The 23,298-nt window shown below is 42.7% G+C and overlaps 2 protein-coding genes and 1 long non-coding RNA gene across 9 annotated transcripts in view; 1 reads left to right on the top strand and 2 right to left on the bottom strand.

The window, feature by feature from the left end:
• Nucleotides 1–2,422, bottom strand: part of GRHL1 (grainyhead like transcription factor 1) — a 43,004-nt gene extending 40,582 nt beyond the window's left edge. For 3 of the 5 annotated variants that reach the window (XM_065681607.1, XM_065681609.1, XM_065681611.1), the window contains exon 1: nucleotides 1,697–1,858. In XM_065681607.1, the coding sequence (XP_065537679.1) occupies nucleotides 1,697–1,743 (47 nt within the window). In that variant the 5' untranslated portion in view covers nucleotides 1,744–1,858. Of the gene's footprint in view, nucleotides 1–1,696; nucleotides 1,859–2,271 lie in introns of those variants that run through there. The other 2 variants (XM_065681608.1, XM_065681610.1) reach the window with 1 other exon arrangement.
• Nucleotides 2,423–2,556: 134 nt separating this feature from the next.
• On the top strand, nucleotides 2,557–17,641 carry LOC136015546 (uncharacterized). The gene is made up of 4 exons (XR_010613250.1): nucleotides 2,557–2,733; nucleotides 4,980–5,132; nucleotides 6,589–6,699; nucleotides 16,415–17,641. It is a non-coding gene; the product is annotated as an uncharacterized LOC136015546 (long non-coding RNA).
• The window catches only part of TAF1B (TATA-box binding protein associated factor, RNA polymerase I subunit B), a 58,090-nt gene continuing 44,980 nt past the window's right edge, over nucleotides 10,189–23,298 (bottom strand). For all 3 annotated transcript variants that reach the window (XM_065681604.1, XM_065681606.1, XM_065681605.1), the window contains exons 12-15: nucleotides 21,255–21,345; nucleotides 20,756–20,826; nucleotides 17,752–17,977; nucleotides 10,189–10,864 (exon numbers count right to left, since the gene is read on the bottom strand). In XM_065681604.1, the coding sequence (XP_065537676.1) occupies nucleotides 10,669–10,864; nucleotides 17,752–17,977; nucleotides 20,756–20,826; nucleotides 21,255–21,345 (584 nt within the window). In that variant the 3' untranslated portion in view covers nucleotides 10,189–10,668. The remainder of the gene's footprint in view (nucleotides 10,865–17,751; nucleotides 17,978–20,755; nucleotides 20,827–21,254; nucleotides 21,346–23,298) is intronic.

The following is a 23,298-nucleotide window of genomic DNA, read 5'->3' as shown; positions in this document are numbered from 1 at the left end:
GTACTCTGTGGCTATCAATCAGTATTATATAGTTGGGGAAAAAAGCAAACAAGGACAACAAAAAGACGACAAGCTCTTGCACCGAGCCCTTTGGTTAGGTCTTCACATGTACACATTGACACAGATACCAAAATGAAGCGTACCGAATTACGGACAACTGTGGTATTGAGGACATTCACCCTCTATCAAAGCAGAAGGCAAAGCAGAATTTTCTTTAGGGACATGGAAAAAGTTCCTGTTCTTATACAATGTGATAAAAGAAACCTCAAGCATCTAGCAAACAGGTAAATAACCCAGTTAAAGTCACTCATAAAGAAAACGGCAAAGTAATGTGGGTGCAGTTCACTTGATCCATCTCTCCCAAGCTGAAGGGCTACGTCTGCCTTGCTGGAACTCCCAAGAGCACTAAACTGATTCCTTCCAGCCAGTGCAAGGACTCCAAGAAAACAGACACCAAACCCAGCAAGAAATAAAGCAGCCACTAACCACAAATATACAAAATGCAAAGCCTATATATTTCTTTGTGTGATTTCTTTGCCATTGCAACACCTAAATATAACGTACCTCCCTACAGGTAACCTTACTGCCTTAAAACCAGCAGAGAAAGAATTATCTGCAGAATTATCAGAAGCGTAGGGTTTGGCAGCAACTCAATTCCGTAACAGAACCACAGCTTCTTTCAGGAAAATTATAACATTATTAATAAGAGGAAAGCAAGCATCCCAAGTTTTATGTTTTGAGATTATTGGTATGTGGATCTGCTCCTAAACAGAGAAGTCCAGCAAAGGCTGGAAATACACTTCCTACTGCAGCTTTAGTAACTTCTGAATTTTATTTTCTATGTGACCAAAGTCGAAGCAGAACAGTATTACATAAAACAGACTCCCTCCTTGCCTGCGAGGATCCCATAGCCCATAAGCGTTCTGTGTTCAGATCACAGAAACTACTCCTACTTACTTCACCGACCCAAACCCCACTGTTTCTCTCCCTCGCCATGCAGTTTAACTCCAGTAAGCAAGAGATCATCAGCCGCACAGTGCTTTTATACCTGGTCTTGCACAGAGCACACCTTTAATGCTGAGGCAGCAGACAGGATTTCTTCCGCCGGCTTCTACGTGCCAGAAAAGTGAAGCGCACGCACCTAAATTGCTATGGCCTCATCTATTAAGTGTCATCAGAGGTAGAAGTACATATGAAAAATCCTAATCACAGGGTGCAGTTACTGAGCTGCTGAGTTAAGAGTCCTCCTTCCAGACAGCAATGTATTAAAACCAAACAGAAACCTCCGGTAAAAAATACTGTGCTTTCCCTCAAAAAAAGAAAAAAAAAAAGAAAAAAAGGAATAAAAGAGTTCCTCTGAATCACCGATCGTTCACAGTAAATTTAGAATCAGTTCTTCAAGTCACTTCAGAGTTTTCCCATTTTCCATTCACTTACGGTGTCCACCGCCACCGTCGCCAAAGTGATAGAGTGACAAGTGCAGCAACAAACCCTAGTCGTTAAAAACGGCAAAGGATCCGTTTGAAGACGACAGAAGACGTCTCGGCATGCAACACCGTGAAGTTACAGAAAACACACCCTGAGCTCAGTTTTAACTCTTCTAACCCCCAGTTTCGCGCAGTACGAGACGGCTGCAACCGACCTCACCGAGAGCCCCCCCCGGGGCTCGGCTGCGGGCCGGCGGCCGACCCCTTACCTGCCGAAATCCACCTTGCCGGAGGGGTGCGCCTCGTAGAAGTCCATGGGGACAACGGCGCGGCGCCCTGGCGGGGCGGGGAACACAGCCCGCCGCTGCGGCTCCGCCCGCCTCCCTCAGCCCCGGGAGAGGGGCAGCCCGGCGCTTCAGCGGCGCCCGCTCCTCCCGACGGCGCGGCCCGCTCGCCGCCGCCGCCCGCTTTTAAGGCGCGGCACGGCGGGGGGCGGACGGCGGCGGCGCTGACCCACGCCTCGTTGCCGGTGTCGGGTTTCAAAGCCGGCCCTACCTCACCGCTCGCTGCGCGGCGCAGGGTGGGGTGGCGAGGCCGCGGGGGTCGTCCCGCTGCGCCGCCGGGACCCCCTCGGGGCTCATCCCCCGTCACCCCCCCCCTCAACTCCCCCTCCTGCTCCCCCCCGCCATTTCGCACCGCCCCGCCGAGGAGATGGAGGGGGGCGGGCCCCCAGGGAGAGTGGCTCCCCCCGGGCAGCGAGCCCCTCTCGCCGCAGCCCCCCTGAGGGGCGACAGTACCGGTCGGACCGGACCCGGCTGTCCCCTTCACCGCCCGGCTCACTCACTTGTCGTAGTCTTGTGTCATGTCTGGCAGAGGCAGCGGGCGGCAGAACTGGCCCAGCTGGTCGGGAGGGCAAGGCGGGGGGAGCGACGAGAGCAGCGCGCAGCCCGCCGCACCGACGGGTTTTGTCGGCTTTTCTCGCCCGCTCAGGTGGCTCCCGCAGCCGCAGGTGGACGGGCTCCGCGCTACGCCTCCCATTGGCTGCCGCGGACCGCGGGGCGGGCCCGCCGAGCCCCCATTGGGCAGCCGGGCGGGGCGGGGCCGGCGCTCCGTGAGGGACGGGGGCCAGCTGAGGCGGCCCACAGGGAGCGGGCTGAGTAGAGCCGAGCCGAGCCGAGCCAGGGCTGGCCGGGGCAGTACTGCGGGGCACTGGCCATGGCGCAAGTTAGGGACGAGTAAAACTTGGCGGGGAAGGTGCTCCTCCGCGGCGGCAGCGCGCTCCACTGTCAAAGGCCGCTTTCCTGAGGTAAAAAACAACATAAAAACCAACACAAAACACCTTTTCTGTCCGGTTTCACCATACCCCAGCACGCGTTCACGGGGCTAAAGGTAACGCCAGAGGCGGGGTAGGAGGGAAGCACCCGGGAGGCTTTTTCGCCCTAAAAATGGGTTCCCTTCTCCCTCTCCCATCCCGTACACCCTTATCGCTCCTGCGCTAACCCTGTTTTTAGGAAAGCGAAACAAGGCACGTGAATTTACACTGCATCGACTGCTGTGCTACAGTAGATACTGGCATTGTTCCGTGCCTCACAGGCGAACCCGGGTTTGCAGGGAAAGAAAGGTTTACAATGGAGCTGCTGCGGGAAATGCATCTAAATCCGCTGGTTTAACAGCAGCTACATTACAAATACATCAAATAGATCCAAACCGGCATGGGTGAATTTGAATCAGAAAGCTCTTAAGTTTCTCCTTGAGAAATAAGGGTGGGAGGTTGCTTGTTTAAGTAACAAGTTGAATCCAACCCATATAGCAACAATGCTATCTATCATATGTCAAGATGCTGCAGATAGCTACTGTAATTTAGAAGTATGCACACTAATAAGAGGTCTCTTCTTCTAGGTCAAAATCTCTTCCCTATTTGTACAGGATATACTCCAATGCAAAATTATAGAAGGACAATTCAAGCAGCCAACTGAAATATGAAACTGAATGGAACAAACTTTCACTAAGGGTCTAATCCTGAAAGTTGCTTAATATCCGCTGACTGGTTTACAACTAGCATTCTAGAAACAAAATGTTTGTTGCGATCTGCAGACATTGCCACTGGGATGGCAAAAGATAAATATCATTACTGAACTAGGATCCTGCTCTTATGATGTGAAATGAACTGATGTAAACTCTTCTTTATGACATGCAATAAAACGTATTCTACATTTTTAATCCTTTTTAAAAATCTAATTTGATACTACGTAGATTTATCTGCTCTCACATATGAAAAAATACTGTCATCTGATTAAGATGTCATTTTTCCAAATAAGTGTATCTTGCTTTGTTTCCAATACAAATTATAAAACCAGCTCAAAATCCCAAGTACTGGGAAGGACTGGTAACATTCTTGGGTGTTATTCACTGTGCTTCACACTCCCTGCTGCTGTTTGTAGAATCCTGGGATGCACAGACACAACTGCTGCTTTTTGGCATACGTGCATACTTTCCACTAACAATAAAATATAATATTCCCCTGTAAGTGACCCAGATGCAACAGCTCAGTCACATGTTTACATTGCACCCAAACTGCTACAGTCTTAATGATGCGCCACACTTGGTTCTTGTGCTTAACAATCATTTGCCATGATTTATTTCAAGTAAATCAAAGCTGTTGTGTCTGCAAAAGGAATGGCTTTTCCTAACAGCCTGATCCGCTGATGAAAACTTAGTTATCGACATAGGAATCGCTTCCACATTCAGGAGACAATGATATAAACACTGGATTGTGACACCACTGACTAACCTGCCGGTCACAATCTAGACTCTGTAACACCACTGGTAGGTGTATTTCTGTGATGTCACCAACTGGGTTGCATCATTGCTGAATAAAATCAGGGAAGAAGCACAAAAGGATTTAGCAGAGCTTTGGCTCGGGCATAAAGCCACGCTAGCCTGGTGTGGCAGCACGCTGGCAGGACTCCCCTTGCCCTGCGCTGTACCCTCCAACTTCTTCCCTTGCTCGACCCTTTCACCTCAATCTCGTTGCTCTCCTCTGCCTCTCATACCCGTCCATTTACTTTTGCCTCTTCTGCCTTGGTCCTGCTGTCAGCGTTCTTACCTTCTTCACTTGTCTCCCTCTCAAAATACATTAGGAATCACACAGAAGTTACATGCCACTTGAAACTATGTGGCCAAGTGCTGTCTCAACTTGCTTGCACCTCTTCCTAGTCTTATCTTTAGTCATCGCTATCTAGAGAAACTGGGATTTATTCTGGACAAGGATTAGCTACTGTGATGACTTACCTGACAAATAAGGCTTTAAAATCTCACCCGTGTTATCATCTACATTCACTGGCGATTCATGCCTGTGCAATAAACAAGTTGCATCAAGTTTGTAGCAGTACTTTTGATTTCACAAAACACAGCAGGGAGTCAAAACAAGACTACCTAATCTGAACCCCTAAAATGTGAGGGCCCTGCTGCAGAGCTTGCTGTAAGGAGCAGTATATCTTCTGTGCTCTCCACTACACAACACACCAGGCAAGCTTTGCTTTTCTCCAACAGGTCTGTGGTTACTAACGACAGAGCTGGAAGAGCAAGTGTGAAGCTGATCACTGACTCTCCGAGAATAAGCCCGAAGGCATCAAAGGGGTGGAAAACCAGATTAAAACCCATGAAGTTGTTAATGAACTCAGTAGAGGAAGCGAGGTGAAGCAGGTACAGTGAAAAGACAGACAAGTGACAGTAGGAAAGGAAGCTGGAAAGAGAAGCTGGAAACTGGAAAGAGAAGCTGGAAAAAGCTGGGGGGGGCGGGGGGGAAGGGTAAAGAAGTAAATGAAAGCACAACACGTGAAATACGGAACAGAAAGTTAAACAGTTTGCTTTTCCCTTCAGTCATATGTAATCTTGCAGGCATTCTTTAAAACTCCTTTTTGATTCTGTATTGAGTCCTAAAGATAATGTAGACACTGTTGAGAGCATACAGACTATTCAGGGGCAGGAAATGCAGCTCCATCAGCCTGAGTACCCTCCAAAATCACTACAATGTAAATTAATCAATTTTGCAGCAGCCTATATATTAAAGCAAAGTTATCCTGAAGCCTAGAATTTTATCTACAAGATGTGCAGTAGGTTATCCAGTCTTACTGAACATTTATTGTCTCTACTTAATATTACATTTCTCCTGGTTTGACTTGCATGCATGCAGGTCCTGCTGCACAGACGGACAGCGGTGTACCAAGAGGACAGTGTGTGCAGCTTTTTCACTGCATGCTGTTCTCTGCCTAATCCGCTCTGGAAATGGAAATCCCCCCGTTGCCCAGTTAGGAGTTAGCAGCGCCACGGAGCTCAGTTCAAGTGCACAAAAACTTTCTGCCACAATTTCTTATCGATGCAGCATGACTTACTGTGCAGATGAGATCCAGGTGGATGGCTTCACATCCTAGCATCAGAGCAAACTGAAAGTGGTGGTGACAAGGCCACAGTCAAAGTCCTGCTCAGCAGCAGATGAACCAGCCTGCCTGCAGAACTGAAGCCTGCCTAGCTGGTGAGGAGCTGATGGCTCACCAGGAACTCACTAGCTCTGCAGTCCAATGTCTTCACCCTGAAAGCTGGGGCACTTGGATATCATTTTAGGATGCTCTTTTCTTCCCTGGGCCTGTCAAGTGGCAGCATCTTCAGCCTTGCACTCTATGCCACACCACTAGAGCAGCCCTTTCAGAGGTATGCAGTGCTCCATCAGTCAGCTATTGCAGGTGTCCTCCATAGAAAGGTGGCACAGAAGCATCCCAGGATCCAGAGCAAGATACCAGATCACAACACAGACACTAACCACACATGGTGGCATTCTCAGGAGACAATGGTGGGGGTCTGCAACCAGTGGGCAAAACCACTGCTAGGACAACAGGGTAGTCTATGAGCACAGAATACTTTACAATACAGAGCAGCCATGTGAGATTATCAAGAGGAATGTGCTTATATTTTCTTTTAGAACTCCCTGATGTACTGCCGGAGGCAGAGTGTAGGTGCTGAGGATTGGCAAGGAGTATTCTGGCTCTGGAAATGCTGCCATTAGCAGTTGTACAAGGGCAGCTATAACCTCACATGAGGACACAAGCATTCATCATCTCCTGTTCTGCCAATCCTTACTCACCCTCTTGTTCACTGTTTCTAGCACAAGCAGCACTGAGGAAAGCTCTTTTATGCACCTGTTTCGACATCTTGGCATCCCCTTTATGCTCTCTCTCCCTCATCTAATTGACCCAGGAACAAAGGAGCTTCACAGGTGAGGAACAACAAAACCAGTAACTGCAGAGGATATACCAGAAAGCAAGCATTCTGCATTGAGTACAAGGACAAATGCAGTCATGTGGGGAAAGGACATGGGGAAAGGGCAAATGAACCAGAGAGCACACATCTTCCTTGAGGACTTAACATTTTCAGACCTCACCTCTCCCAAAAGCCCCATGGGTTGTGGTTCTTTTGCTCCTAGCCCTGCAAAAGCATCCTCTTGAAAGATTACCATAAATACCCAAAAATAACTTTTCAGGACCATCAGCAAAAGTCTTGTTTGTCCATAAAGGGAGAAAAGTAATTTTGAGGAAGGGTTTTTGAGTTTTCCAAGAAGTCGTCAGAGAGTGAGTTACTCATTGTGTTGCCTGTAACATTGCACGGAGCTTTCTCAAATCTTCCAAACACGATTGTTTCAGGGGTCATGCTACAAATGGGTTAGGGAATATGTAATTGCAGTGAAGCCCATGCACCACAGTATGCCCAATAAATTAAGCTAGCACTGCTTGCAGGCATTGGGCTTTGATGATGCTCATTCTCTGGTTAAATCAGGTTCAGGGCCTTCACTCTGTGTAAGATGTTAAGGAGAAAGTCAAACACCCCTCCTTCATGTCTGAAAAATCGTAAAAGCTTTAAAAAGAAAAATACATGTTACTGACACTTAAGTTGCTATTGAGAAAGCAGACACACTGAGGTAGTGAAAAACTAGTAAGGTAAAATATCTATTCTGCTGAAGGCTGTAGGTTTCAAAAGAAAAGGAGATATCTGTCATTTTCATATATATGTATATATATATTCATAAATATATATTCATGGCCAGGTTGAACGCGGCTTTGAGCAACCTAGTTTAGTGGAAGGTTCCTTGCCAATGGCAGGGGGTTGGAACTAGATGAGCTTTAAGGTCCCTTCCAACCCAAACTATTTCTGTATTCTATATCTCCACTGAAACAACATAAAGGTTGCATTATTTGGGAAAATTCATAAAGCAAGGCTACTTTTGCACTCTTAAAGATAGGAAAAAACAGTGTGTTAAAATGTAACACACAAACTAGAAAAAAGCCTAAATTCCCTTCAGAAGGCACATCTAGGTCTCAGAATAACTGATTTGCTATTGTCCAAGTTAATAATTATTTAACTATTCTAAGTCTTCTCAACATATATTGCTTTAAAAGTTTAATCTAAAATAACCCACTTGCCTTTATCTATATACTTAAGAACTCATTCAACTTTTAGAGTAGGAAACAAAACAAACTTGAGTCTCTTTACTTAAAATTTCCATGGGAAGAAGTACAAAAAAGTAGCTATGAGAAAGCTGAGCTTTACCTGGACATTTTCAGCAAATAGTTACAGAAAAGAGCTGTAACTTAGAAGTAGATAGAGGAGGTGGTTAGAAGGGCTGGGCTGTGGCAGACACCCTACCCTTCAGCTATCCACCGATAGCTGTCTGTTCAACCAGCACAGCTCCACCTCAGGGTTGTATTAACTGGACTCAAAGTAGTTGTCCCAAGAATGCTCAACTACACTTCACTGAAGATAAGGCACTCTTGTGGCTCATCAGCTGCTTCAACATCATTACTACAACATAAGTGTTGATTGATTAAACTGGATAGAACTAACATTAAGTATTTTAGGGGCACACCCTTTACTTTTAAATCTGACTCTTAACCTATGTGTCCAGAAGGCACATGGCTCTTGATGATTAACTGCAAGCTTTATTCCAGTTTATTAAAGTACAGCCTTAATTTATTCTAACATCTAAGGCAGCTTTCTTACTTTTGTAACAATGTAACAATGAGCACAGTATTTTTAATTTATGAAGCTCAGATTTTACTACTACAGTAGTTTTAAAAGAAAGGTATACCTATAATTAAGTGCATAAGTCTTTCAAATTAGGACTTTTGAATTAAATGAATCCTTTAAGTATAACGAGGTGTCTTTTAGATAGTTAATTCAAACCTTTAACAGATATTACAGTAAAAAGAATGAGACACTTTCAGTCGCTTGAGCAAGCACTGTGACAATGTGTATTACCCTTCTGTGTATTTTTAAGTCAAACACTCATCTAGAACAAGAACAGTGAGTAATTTTGCCAAATATTTACAAAGTTTAGCAATTCACTCAGGTGAGGTCAAACATAATAGATAATGGCTAATTTTAAAACACAAACACCAGACACAACATGAGCTTTAAACTGGTATATTCTGAGTCCATTAATGTAAACATCAGTTCAAGACACATCTCATCAGAAGGCTGAGGTAGGTATGCACAACGTGGCAATAGATTTTACTAAACTGTACCCACTTATGAAATCCCTAACACATACAACAAGCACCAACCCAGTCTGCTCTTTCTTTTTCCATCATCAAGTACAGTTTAGCTCTATATGGTTAAAACTATAACTTCTCATCTGCACGTTGCAATCACTTTTTAGGACTGTTGCTCTAAATCCCTATTCTACAATAACTATAGAAAATATCTGAAAAAGTAAACACTTTCACCCAAACTGTCTTTTCTGTCACCTTAAATCAGGACACCACACTTACTTACCTCCTGCCTCCATTGAGCAGGCAAAGCCTCCTGGTTTGCCAACATTTTGAAGTAACTATGACAACTTACCTTTACTAGTCTGGTCTGCTCTGCCTGTGCTTGACATACTACTTTATTAGCTCCAGACAGGTAGAGCAGCACATCTCTCTTATCATTCACCTGTTCCAGTTTTTTAGACAATGGCTTCATGGACTGAACTGCAATAGATTTTAAACACTTCCATTATACTCAGAGTCTACTCACTGAACTGTTTATCTACCCACATTGCATCTCACTGAAGCCCTTGCTCAGGAAGGAAGACATTACTCTCTGCAGGTACCATTTTTCTTGTCTATAATAATACTTAGACAGCTATTGATTTTGGTTTTGATCAAATGGATTTGTCAACTTCTGTACTCTGCCCGTACTGATGGCTGGAGTTGCTGAATTTATTTCATTCAACTGAAAGCAGCATTATTCATCAGAGTTATCTACTCAACATCTCTGTTCAACATATACGTATGTTATAGTGTCTTTAATTTAGTGGCAGCACCCAACTTCATTTACACATTGTCTGGGACAGTTTAAAACCACAGTGCATAAATAATACTGAGCATGAGAAACTGGTAGAATGTCTGAGGTGCAAGCCGGTGAAGATGGTGAATTACAAAGCAGTCAGAAGAAATTTAAATGACAATAGCTTTGCAAAAGAAGAATGACAGGGGGACCTGGCAGATACCGCTGCACAAGAAACAGGATGGACGGTATGTAGGGGTATAAAAGATATGAAAGCAGCTGCAAAATCTGTGAAGCCTGGAGTGAAACATGAACCTGAATGAGAGGCTCAGGCATATCAAGACACTGGGAGACATACAGGAGGCAAGGAAATGTAGAAAGCAGTGCCAGAGTTGCTCCAGAACAGCATATTTAGAAACAATGACTAAAAAACTCACTGCAGTGAAAACATCAACCAACTGCTCCTTTTATTTGTTACCACACTATTTCAAAACAAAGTAAACATTACTTTCTAGAAATATATTTGTTGTCATATAACAGTAGGTAAAAAAAATGTATCTCTTAATTGCAAAGTCTCACAATGTAATTAGATGCCAACTTGCTATCCAGTACACTCGAAGCATGTATAACTATGCCAAAAAACCATGACAATTTCATAGCTTTCTGTTGGCTCTGATGCAAAGTGAGGAAATAAATAGCAATAAACAGTTTCCTTGGTAACTTTCACAGCTGGAAACCAGTGACTTCAGTTACAGATAAAATGACACTACAACTAAAGTACAGTAGCAGGTCTCAGCAGTACAATCTTAACAAAAAATCTGCAGGCAGGCAAAATGATCAGTTCCACCTTAGGTGTAAGATCATGGTTTGGGATCGAACCAACTAATTTACATGGTTTTAATAATGTTATTTTTAGGCCTTTTTACTTCCTTAGGCCTCTTCTGTATTTTGGCTTTTTATAGAGTTTTTTATTAAAAAGTTTGTGTTCTATCACACAGACCTCATCATGGATATAAGAGGGCTGTATCCTCAGAAGAAAGGAAAATAACCTTAGTACAAAATGGTAACTCTGGGGAAAGTCCTCTTCTCTGGAGTAATGAGCCAGATGACCACATGATCTAAAAAGAAAGGGGAAAAAAATAAAGCTCCTTAAATTACAAGTATATCTAGTTAGCATTTAGCTAGCATTTATATATTCCATTTTAATTAGAGGAAAACTCTACATTTTACCAACAGTATAAATCACAGTTCTGGTTTTCATCATTAGTTCTGTGGTGGGACCCACTCCTGCAAAACCCTGAAGGACAGGACCAGACCAAGACATGTTCAGAGATGGTGCAGACACAGTAAGACAGAAAAGCCTGTATAGCTTCTTGCACTGTGAATCACTATCGTAACCAATACATTCCTTGTCTTTCAGGACTAAATTGAACCACTGTTCATCCTACCATTTTTAGCAAATGTAGCAAAGTGTGAAAAATGGTTACATTACCCTATTTTTAAAATCTGTAAGACTATCCAATGCGGGCACCCCAGGCTCTGTTCTCTAGTCCTAACCCACACCCTCTGTAGGGTCCCCTCTCCTCTTGCTGACACTATGCAGTGGGTTTATAACCCACCATTTCTTGTCCATTTCCTTTGTGCCCTAAATGTAAACTACCTGTCTGGAACAAGAAACTATGTTCAAGTCACTGGAGTAACATAGGAAACACTGGGGCAAACATTGGCCAGGTCAACAGAAAGTAGTAAGTGCTATAGCAGCCTTCTGCTTCACAGAATCACACAGAATCCCAAGGGTTGGAAGGGACCTAAAAAGATCATCTAGTCCAACCCCCCTGCAAGAGCAGGGTAACCTACAGTACATCACACAGGAACTTGTCCAGGCGGGCCTTGAATATCTCCAGTGTAGGAGACTCCACAACCCCCCTGGGCAACCTGTTCCAGTGCTCTGTCACTCTTACAGTAAAGAAGTTCTTCCTGATGTTAACGTGGAACTTCCTATGCTCCAGTTTACACCCATTGCCCCTTGTCCTATCACTGGATATCACTGAAAAAAGCCTAGCTCCATCATCCTGACACCTACCCTTTACATATTTGTAAACATTGATGAGGTCACCCCTCAGTCTCCTCTTCTCCAAGCTAAAGAGACCCAGCTCCCTCAGCCTCTCCTCATAAGGGAGATGTTCCACTCCCTTAATCATCTTTGTGGCTCTGCGCTGGACTCCTTCAAGCAATTCCCTGTCCTTCTTGAACAGAGGGGCCCAGAACTGGACGCAATATTCCAGATGCGGCCTCACCAAGGCTGAGTAGAGGGGGAGGAGAACCTCTCTTGACCTACTAACCACTCCCTTTCTAATGCACCCTAAGATGCCATTTGCCTTCTTGGCCACAAGAGCACATTGCTGGCTCATGGTCATCCTCCTATCCACCAGGACCCCCAGGTCCCTTTCCCCTTCACTACTTTCCAGCAGGTCAACCCCCAACCTGTACTGGTACATGGGGTTGTTCTTCCCCAGATGCAAGACTCTACACTTGCCCTTGTTAAATTTCATCAAGTTTCTCCCCGCCCAACTCTCCAGCCTGTCCAGGTCTCGCTGAATGGCAGCACAGTCCTCTGGTGTGTCAGCCACTCCTCCCAGTTTTGTGTCATCAGCAAACTTGCTGAGGGTGCACTCAGTTCCCTCATCCAGGTCATTGATGAAAATATTAAACAGCACCGGTCCCAGCACCGACCCCTGAGGAACTCCACTAGTCACAGACCTCCAGCTAGATTCTGCGCCATTGACCACAACTCTCTGCCTTCTTCCTTTCAACCAGTTCTCGATCCACCTCACTACTTGATCGTCAAGCCCACACTTCCTTAGCTTATCTATGAGGATGCTGTGGGAGACAGTATCAAATGCCTTACTGAAATCAAGAAAAACTACATCTACCGCTCTACCATCATCCCTCCACCTAGTCACTTCCTCATAGAAGGCTATAAGGTTGGTCATACATGACTTCCCCCTCATAAAACCATGTTGGCTGTTCTTAATGACCCCCTCATCCTTGATATGCCTAGTGATGGAGTCAAGAATAAGTTGTTCCATCACCTTTCCAGGGATGGAGGTAAGGCTGACCGGTCTATAATTACCCGGGTCCTCCTTCTTGCCCTTCTTATAGATTGGTGTGACCTTTGCCATCCGCCAATCCTCAGGCACCTCGCCCGTTTCCCACGACTTACCAAAGATGATGGAAAGTGGCCTAGCAATGACCTCCGCCAGCTCCCTCAGCACCCGTGGGTGCATTCCATCCGGACCCATCGATTTACAGATGTCCAGATTGCATAGCTGATCCCTAACCCAATCCTCATCTACCAAAGCAAACTCCTCCTTTGTCCTGACTCCTTCTGGGGCTATAGAAATCCGGGGCCCTCGGGGAGAGTCTGCAGGAGTAAAGACAGAGGCAAAGAAGGCATTCAGCACCTCTGCCTTCTTTATATCCTCTGTCTCCAGGGTACCCACTTCGTTCAGCAGTGGGCCTATATTGCCTCTTGTGTTAGTTTTATTTGCTATGTATTTGAAGAAGCCCTTTCTATTGTCTTTAACCCGACTAGCAAGATTGAGTTCCAAGGAGGCCTTAGCTGTCCTAATTGCCTCCCTACATCCTCTAACAACTGTCCTATATTCCTCCCAAGCGGCCAGCCCCTCCTTCCATAATCCATAGATTCTCCTTTTCCACTTGAGTTTGCCCAGCAGCTCCTTGTTTAACCACGCCGGTCTCCTAGATCCCTTACTTGACTTCCTACTTATTGGGACGCTCCGATCCTGAGCTTGGAAGAAGCGGTCCTTGAATGCTAACCAACTATCTTGAGCCCCTTTACCGCCTAGTACACTTTCCCATGAGACTTCCCTTAGCAGTTGACTGAAGAGGCCAAAGTTGGCCCTTCGGAAATCCAGAACTGTGGCTTTGCTAGGTATTCTATTCCTCCCACACAGGATCCTAAACTCCACCATCTCATGGTCACTGCAGCCAAGGCTGCCATTGACCGTCACCACTTCGACCAAACCCTCCTTGTTGGCGAGTACTAAATCTAGCAGCGCTGCTCCCCTAGTTGGTACGTCCACCATTTGCATTAAGAAATTATCATCAATGCACTCGAGGAACCTCCTAGACTGTGAATGACTGGCTGTGTGAGTCTTCCAGCAAATATCGGGGTAATTAAAGTCCCCCACGACGACTAAGGCATGTAGTCGCGAGGCTACTTCCAGTTGCCTGTAGAAAGCCTCATCAACTCCTTCGTCCTGATCAGGAGGTCTGTAATAGACCCCCACAACTGTATCACCCGTGCCAGTCAGCCCCTTGATTCGTACCCACAGACATTCCACTTGCTCCTCATCCGACCCCGGACAGAACTCAATACATTCTAGTTGCTCTCTCACGTAAAGAGCCACTCCACCACCTCGCTTTGCTGACCTATCTTTCCTAAAAAGGACATTTGTAGCTTTCACGGTGAAAATGTTAATGAAAATGGTGAGGTAATTTTATTGATGAAATATATAATGGTGATAGCAGACTGAACTTGCTGGTAAGAAGTGTCAGCCTGAATAGATGATGACACAGAAGACAGACCGCAGAGAGAGTTCTGTGTTAAGATCAGCAACTTAGGTTGGAAAAATATCCTGTTCTGGGTTAGCCCCAAATATGGTTTTAGTAAAAGTGGTAAGTTTAAAACAGTATAAAATTCAGTTGTTTCCATTTTTTAAACAGTCTTTTACATTGATATGGGGATTCAGTTGTTATTCCCCGTAAGTCCTATGCATCTTCTAGCTTACTAGGTACTACTGTATTGCCCTGGGATGTGGAGAAGCAGGGTTTAAAATTTCCCCTCTGTCTGATTCAGAGCAGCGGTCTTAAATATTCACCAGAACAAGGACTGGAATCTGTCTGTCCCAATTTACAAGCAAGTGTGCTAATTACCAGACTATAGAGTCATTTGCTCGCTCCCTCTGGCCCAACACACATTTACATTTTACCTCAAACTGGAGGAACAGACGGACCCATCCCGCAGTGCCATGCAAGCTGCACTTTGGGGAACGGAGTCTTTGTTTGAAGCCTCCTAAAGTCTGGCAGATTGGAAATGTGAAACTAGGTCTCTCACGCTGTACATCCCATCCTCTACCCTACCTCACAATCCCTGAAAGCTGCCAGCAACTTCTTACAGAAACTAAATTAAATGAGACATTTCAGCAGCATCAGAACAAACCAGCTGTCCCCCACAACTCAGGGTGTTGTTTAAATTCAAACTTCATTGAGAAATGTTGGGTTGAACCAAATCTGCTTTTTTTTTTGGCTAATATGAATTAAGACATTTTGCTATGTCCCTGAGATTCAGAAATTAAGGTCTTATGGCAATTTAGGTGTCAAATCTCAGTTTTCATTGGGGTGCAGATTAGTGATACTGTGTATTCTGAGGCAAATGCATAATTACATTGATATTGTAAAGCACTTATAAACTGGAGTTATACTTTTCACAAGAGTACCTAAAGATTTCTGCTCTTTTTGTGCTATTTACACTAAGAGCATCTCTGAAGAGCTAAAAAAAACCCCAAACCACCAAGTGATTTTAAATTTAGATGTAGTAAGGGAAATCCATTTTTCTCAACATTTTCACACATTGTAATACCTAATCATATGTTGGCTCACTGAATTATTTAGGTTGGAAGAGACCTTCAAGATTGAGTCCAACCATAAAGCCTCGTATCACATAAAGGCTTCTGTACCAAAACAATTTAGAATCCAGTTTAAAGCTGTAAGTTTTAAAATACAAGCAAAAGTATTTCACCAACCATTTGACTGATCTCAGGTTTGCCCACACTGAAATCATGCTTTAGCCCTAGGATTAAAGCATTTTAGTAGTCCCAGTTAGACCATTTTTAGAGAAAGAGAATTTGTAAGCTTGTTTTTAGTTCTATTATACATACACACACTTGCATAGGATAAACCCTCATATTTAAGGGAGTAGATGTTGTTTTCCAAAGTTAAGTAAGTGTCAGATGTATAATTAACTACTTGCATTGCAAATGATATAATGGGAAATTTAACTGGTAAGAATTTTAATTCAAATCTCGTTTCATGAAGGCTATGACAGTTTGCCATTAACATTTTAATATATTACATATGAAAATGTAGGCTTAAAAACAGACTTTGCATGAAAGATTATTCACACAAACATACACTGAAATATCCACTCATTCACTGTGTGCATAAGATTTACGCAAATTTGTGGTAAAAGGATTATTACCTCTCCTCCCTTCAAAAAAAAAAAGTTTTTAGTCATACAAAAGAATGAATCCATACAACCAAAGCTCTTGTAATATAACACTGTGCTTACATTATTCCAACCCATTTCTGTCACAGTGGATATGTGAAAGGTAGTATGAAAAGGAAAATAAAGATAAGCAAATAAATCCACTGACAGACAGAAAAGACTGCATAAATGTAAACCCAGTTATTTTCAAGGGGAATATTTAATGTTTTAAAAATCAGGAACGCACTGCTAAGACTGTAAGGGCTATCGCTCTCCTGAGCATGCCATTTAGAAGTATAAACAGATAAAGATTTAAAATGTTATTCAATGCACTAATGAAATCTCATTTCACATTAATGTAATTTGACCTCCTTTCCAGAAAACACCTTCCAACTGCATACATGAGAAATTCAGGAGAATCCGAGCCAAGTTCATCTCTCACCGATACCCACCGGTACATTCCTCGTCTGGATTAGAGTTTCATGATACAAGAAATGGCAAACTGAAATCCGGTGCATGATCCAGAAGCCATATCTACATTACCCAGGGAGTTCAGATAGTTCCTGTTCCCTGGAGTAAATGCTGCTGAACTCCTACACTGACTCAGCAGGGCTTTTGCCCTCTGTCTCTGGCCATTGTCACTGAATCACAGAATGGTTTGGGTTGGAAGGGACCTTAAAGATCATCCAGTTCCAACCCCTCTGCCATGGGCAGGGAGACCTACCACTAGACGAGGCTGCTCAAAGCCTCATCCAGCCAGGCCTTGAACACTGCCAGGGACGGTTCTTCGCCAGCACCCACCAAGTAGAAAACTCACCAGTTTTTGCAGAATTTATCGCAAGATGAGAAGGTATAAAAGCAAGAGAAGTTCAATGCAAACCAGACAGATACTTAAATACCCATACAAGGCTGGATTAGCAGGGATATCATTCTCCTTTAAAGGCAACAATTTCAGAAACAAATAGAATGACCTTTTCATATAACCTAATTGAAAAAAAAGATCCCTTTCACTCAAGAAGGCAGGATTTGGGAACACTACTAAAGACAAACACTAAACTTCCTTAATAGCACAAAATGGTTTATTTGCCCATGTTTCTTCTTTTACTTTTCCAGTAAAAGAAATTTCATCTTTTACTTTTGTGCTTCCAAACAATACCACTGTTGATTGCCGCTATGCTTAGATGAAATAGTGGCAAAGTCCTTTACACTCGCAATTACTTTTAAAGAACGTATTCTGAAAGCATTAATTGCTTGTTTGAACTTTCATTTTTATTAAGGCACCACAACAGTAGCATAGTGATTTAGAAAATTAATTTCCTATGCCTTTTTGGGGACCAGGGAGGAGAGGAATGAAGCCATTTTCCCATTCTCTGGAGGGCTGCAGCACGAGTTTTGTCTCAAATACTATGAAGAAAGAAGCAAAGTGAGCATTTGTATCTAGCTGCCACTCTTGCCATGTGACTCTTGTTGCTGGTTTTGTCTCATCTCTCTTATCAAAAGTTCACTTTGATCACTCTTCATAATACAATCTGTCTACTCCCAATCCAAGACTAACCATTCCACACACAACCTTTTTACAAGTGATTTTAACGAGATGTGAATACATACATAGCTGTGTACATGCTGCATATTTGTCATTTGTAAAAACTGCATACACGCCACTTTATTTTCAGGAGAACTTCCCGAAGTGTATTTAAGAAAAATCTGAATACTTACTTCTCAGTGCATAGTTTAACTGTACACAGCCAATAGTCAGGGTTCATGGGTTTAAGTAAACCACATTTTTCTTGCAAAATTCCCTTCAGGCTATGCCCGTGAAAACAACTCCCATCTGTGTTTTCTTCTGACCAACTTAACTGAAAACTTGAAGGATTTGGCTTTTCAGGAGGTTGCACGGAACCAGCTAGCTTGCCAAACTGATTTTGTAAGTTCACAGTCATTTCTGTACAAATAGAAACAAACAAACAAAAAAAGAAAGAACACCAAGGCAAAAGTATTAAGTATTAGAATACTGTTTAGAGGTGATTAATACATGAAGAAAATAGGGTATTTGTGCATCTTTTTTTTCTTTTGATTTCTTTTTCTCTTTAAACCTTGAAAAACCTGTATGTTCTCTCCCCATTCCATTTAAAATTCAACTCTGTCACATGTTTTAGCTAAAGATGATTCAAAATGCCAGGTCTTTCACACAGAATAATATTAAGACTGGGGCACTCCAAAAGCATTCCCCCAGTTAAAACCTGTTAAATCTAATTGATATTGTTGGTATTTTTATGCTGATAGGCACCAGGATGCCTTTTGCTGCATTTAGTTGGTTGTATGCTATCTCTCAGACTGGCTAAGGTTGTTTGAGTAGTTGTCTGTGTATCAGAATTAAGGAAGCCTGATTTCATGTATATACAGATTTAAAGTTAAGCTTTTCATAGTGCAATTTATAATTGTGAAAAAACCCCAAAACAAACAAAATGCAAAAAAACCACAAACAAAAAACAAACAAACAAAAAACTGCACCAAAAGGAGTGTGACCAGCAGGTCCAAGGAGGTGATCCTGCCCCTCTACTCTGCTCTTGTGAGACCTCACCTGCAGTATTGTGTGCAGTTCTGGTGTCCTCAACATAAAAAGGACATGGAACTGCTGGAACAAGTCCAGAGGAGGGCCACGAGGATGATCAGGGGACTGGAGCACCTCCTGTATGAAGACAGGCTGAGGAAGTTGGGGCTGTTCAGCCTGGAGAAGAGAAGGCTGCCTGGAGACCTCATAGCAGCCTTCCAGTATCTGAAGGGGGCCTATAGGGATGCTGGGGAGGGACTCTTCGTCAGGGACTGTAGTGACAGGACAAGGGGTAATGGGTTAAAACTTAAACAGGGGAAGTTTAGATTGGATATAAGGAGGAAATTCTTTCCTGTTAGGGTGCTGAGGCACTGGAACCGGTTGCCCAGGGAGGTTGTGACTGCTCCATCACTGGCGGTGTTCAATGCCAGGTTGGATGAAGCCTTGTGTGGGATGGTTTAGTGTGAGGTGTCCCTGCCCATGGCAGGGGGGTTGGAACTAGATGATCTTAAGGTCCTTTCCAACCCTAACTATTCTATGATTCTATGAAAAAGCCCCAACCAAACAAAAAACCAACACCCCCCACTCCACCTTTCCCTGCTGCTCATGAAAGAGTGACAAACTTTCCTAAGTCACTGAGGCTAAGAAGGGAGAGAAGTTCTGGTGATAAATCAGCACACACAGTATGTCTGCCTGAGCCTTGTTTCCCTAGGATAAAAAGCAGATTAAAAAACACTGTTATTGGAACTTCAACTTCTTTTTACGAGTTGTATCTGAATAAACTCATTGATAAGCTGGAAAAATAAAATGGCAGAAAAGACATCCTAAAGTAATCCAAGACTGGTAAGCTTACCTTTCAAGAGGATACTAAAATCTGCCATCAAAAACAAAGGCTGAGGAATGTTTCTGAAATCCTGTATCTGGCACATAAGTGTTCTTTCTAGAGCACTCTTTGTTTCTATTATTTGAAATTTGTTTTAAGATGAATCTTGCCCAATTACAATGGCATTATGTGATAGTCCTGCTCGCAACAGCCAGTGGTAAAACTCCATAATCTAAGGGGTCCTCTTTTAGCTTGAAGAGAAGCAGAGCCAGAAGAGGAATCTAGAGTGCCACAGAAATGGTGAACGATGAATCATTCACTTTTTCTTATAAATGCAGGAATTAAAGGGCATCTGGGCAAATGATCAGTTCGAAATAAACAAACCTAAACACGTTTTTCCATGGAACATGACTTGAAGTTGACACTCACTGAATTTTGAAGAGCAAGAACATTCGAAAAAAAACCTTTCTTGAAAGAAAAATCCAACATGAGTTATTCAAACCAAACAGGATTACACAACTTATTTAGAAGTCCCTTAACAAGTCACTTCCAGAAAACGGAAGCATATAGAGGGATAAAGGGAAAAATACCATTTGCCACACTTAACATATCTCTCCCTAGATAGGTGCTTCTTACCAGATACTGTTAAATATAGAATGAAGAATTTCGGAACTGATTTGGTTGAGTAAAATTCCGGTCTTCCATATTTCCACAGGTAAGCGGGGGTTTTGTCATTTTCTTCTGCTTGCTTTTATGTCAGTGTAAACCCTAGTCATTTCTTATAAGTACTTCCAGAGCTACTAAAATAAAGTAGATGTACTTGCATCCTCACCACATATCACTAGCTATTCAAGTCAAGTCATGTTCAGACAAGTCTTCCTCACTTCCTGTAGAAGACTACAAGAAGGAGAGGGAGAGAAGAGGGACATGCAAGATCTACCAAAGGACATCCTGGGATATCCATACTAAAGAATATGAGAAAGTAAAGAAGAAAAGGGATGGGAATGTTACAGAATAGCAATAACAATTCACAAAGCTCACAGCTATAGAAGGGCAGCTGACAAACCAGTGAAAATGGGGACAGGCTACTCATTTTGAGATGTGGTTCAGTAGGTCATTAGGAAGACTGGCAAAGGCAGTTTTAGTTAAGCATGAGGAAAAAGTCTGTTTGAAGACTTCCAGCCACAGGTTGTAAAACAGAAGTACAGTAATTGTACCCAGAGATGAAAGAGAGAAGAGCAAGTATTTTAAGATGTAAATGTTATCAGTCAGGACTGCAGGTTTTCTATGGTGGGAAAAGTTAGAGCAGATTTCTGCATTGCTGGGAAGAAGCAAAATTTACTCACGTCTTCTCTTCAGAACTTTAGCTTTCACCTTGGTTGAATAAAACAGTGGCTTTTCACATCTCCACAGATACCTACAAGTAAGAGACATAAGAACTGTTAAGAAAGAAAGTGGAGCAAACAAGTAAAAGAATAGCAATTTCTTACAAATACTGCTAGAGCTATTAAATTTAAATCAAAATAATCTAATGGTTAGTGCTATTAAAAGCTGCTGCCCCCCAGCACATCTAGAAAGTCTTTTCTTCCGAGTAGACAAACTGAGGTATGTTGATTGTTCAGCTGTATAAGCTACTTGTCACAGTAAGTGAGCTTTTAATTAATATGCTGGATAAACACTATGAGTGTAAATAGAAATTTAAGATCGGGATTTAATCACGCTATTCACCCAAGCTTGGTGGATGGGAATGTGGGGCAAATTCCTAACCTTTTTAATTTCTGTGGGGGTCAGGATTTAATGTGGAACTCTACCTTAAGAAAGAAAAAGTACTTAAAAACCTCTTACTTGGCTCTTTCTTCATCTAATTTCTTTTGCTTCTCATCCAAGGAACATTTTATCACCTTGTACCACTTTTTGAACTCAAAATACGGGCCACCTGAATAAAATATACACATTTTATGTTGGGAAGAAGTGAAAGAAATGTGTAGTTTGCAGATGGTGGTCTCCATGCTGTTAGACTGTGGGTTTTCCACCTGTTAACAAACCCGCCCTGAATTCGATATGCTTAAAGAAAACATTCTTGATCTAACAATTCTGTAAGAAACAGAAATGCAGTGAAAGAACAACCTGTCATAAGAAGTGCAAAGAAGCCCCTTAGCTTAGAATAGATATCATAGATTTAGTATAATTCAAGCCTTTTCCCTCCTTTCTGAAAATTCAGCCTAGATACTCATTTCTACCAACTGAACATTTCTACTAAATGAACTAAACCTCCAGAGTGCGAAGTTGCTTTCACCTGTTTGAAAGCTGACTTCAAGGGATTAATGAAACTATACATCAAGCTTAGGTTTAAAGAAATAACATCTAAACAAGCTCAGACATAAAATTTTGAACATCAGCTCTCCACTCTCTTCTACTATCCATGACACTGTACAGAGCTGGACAGATAAACTGGACAACTGTATTCACTTTGTGTCAGCCTCCCATGTTTTTGAGTACAGGAAAGTCACCCACTGATAGGCGAACAAACATTCACCAGCACATGCAAAACCATTAAGGCATATGGCATTCTAGCAGCACATTTATCATCCATGCTCCAAAGAGACACAGGGCTGAAGTAGACCAACTGGGTACAGTAAAAGAATTCCAGATAGAACTATGGTGTAGATTTATATATTTAAAATATAATCAACTCTTATTACCTGTGGGTGGATTATCTGCATTGTGAATTAACTGGGTTTTGCATTTCCCCATCACCCCAGCTGCACTGCATGTGATGCTTGCATCATGCTTAGCTTTGCCAGCGAGCCGTTTAAACTGTTTTAAAGGTGAATATACAGTTCTTATAATCAAGCTTATAGATGTTTTGTATTATCTGCATTTTTGCTATTTGGGTTATCCTTCCAAAGGATGTCTAAGATGCTAGACGTATAGATGGACTCAAAAAGCAACAGACAAATGAAGCGAGGAAAGACCCTTCAGTAGTTATTAAAATTCAAAGGTGTGGATACAACTTCTTTTATGAACTCCTTAAAACCTGAGGTTACAGTAAGTACTCTTAAAGTGCTGCAAGTGCAGTTTAGGGGTGACGGAATTTTTTATTAAACTTCATATGAATTATTAAGCATCTGTCTCAAACAAAACTATTATCAGAGACATGATGCTACACTATAACAACTGTTTGCCTGCCCAGTACTGCTACTCTGATGTTCACAGAGCTGAGCTGAGTGGAAGTTGCACAGCTCTGTGATACACACATACTTACATAGATCTCAATCACATGTTTTATTTGAACATAAATTGTACTGTGTATGTGTGGAGTTCATAGAACATACACAAACACAGTAGAGAACTACAGCTATCTACTGCACAGCTTCCAGCCTGTCTTGGAAAACTGTAGGAGCTGAAATACTATTTTTTTTAATTAAAACAAAACAAAAGACTAGAAAAAGGACAGTTAAATTGAAAATGGAGCCAACATAAATTGGATCTTTAAAAGTCAGTATTAACCATTATTCGTTTCGGCATGCTAACTTTAGGAAAATGCCAGAGGCAGTTTTGAGCTCTGGCACTAACCACAGCTCTAACAGAAATTCTCACCTCAGCTCCTCTGCGCAGCTGCTCACTATCACCCCAACATTTTAAGGATAGGGACAACATAACACAGCATATGGATCATTCGGAACCAGCAAACTTTAAAGTAAAAGAAGTGGGCAAAGAATGAGCTGTTAATTCCCAAGGGCAATGAGACTTGTTATTAAAGGAGAAACCCATTAAGACATTAATGGCTCTGAGCCTCAGCTTGTAAGCAGTTGCACAACTTTTACTCGTGTCACTATTACGTACTTCAAGTTTTCAAGGGAAATGAAAGGGGGGAGAGGGAACAAAA

Source organism: Lathamus discolor, chromosome 5 (genome assembly GCF_037157495.1).
Source record: "Lathamus discolor isolate bLatDis1 chromosome 5, bLatDis1.hap1, whole genome shotgun sequence".
NCBI lineage: Eukaryota > Metazoa > Chordata > Aves > Psittaciformes > Psittacidae > Lathamus > Lathamus discolor.
The sequence above is the reverse complement of the archived record's forward strand: the minus strand, read 5'-3'. Positions and strand labels throughout refer to the sequence as shown.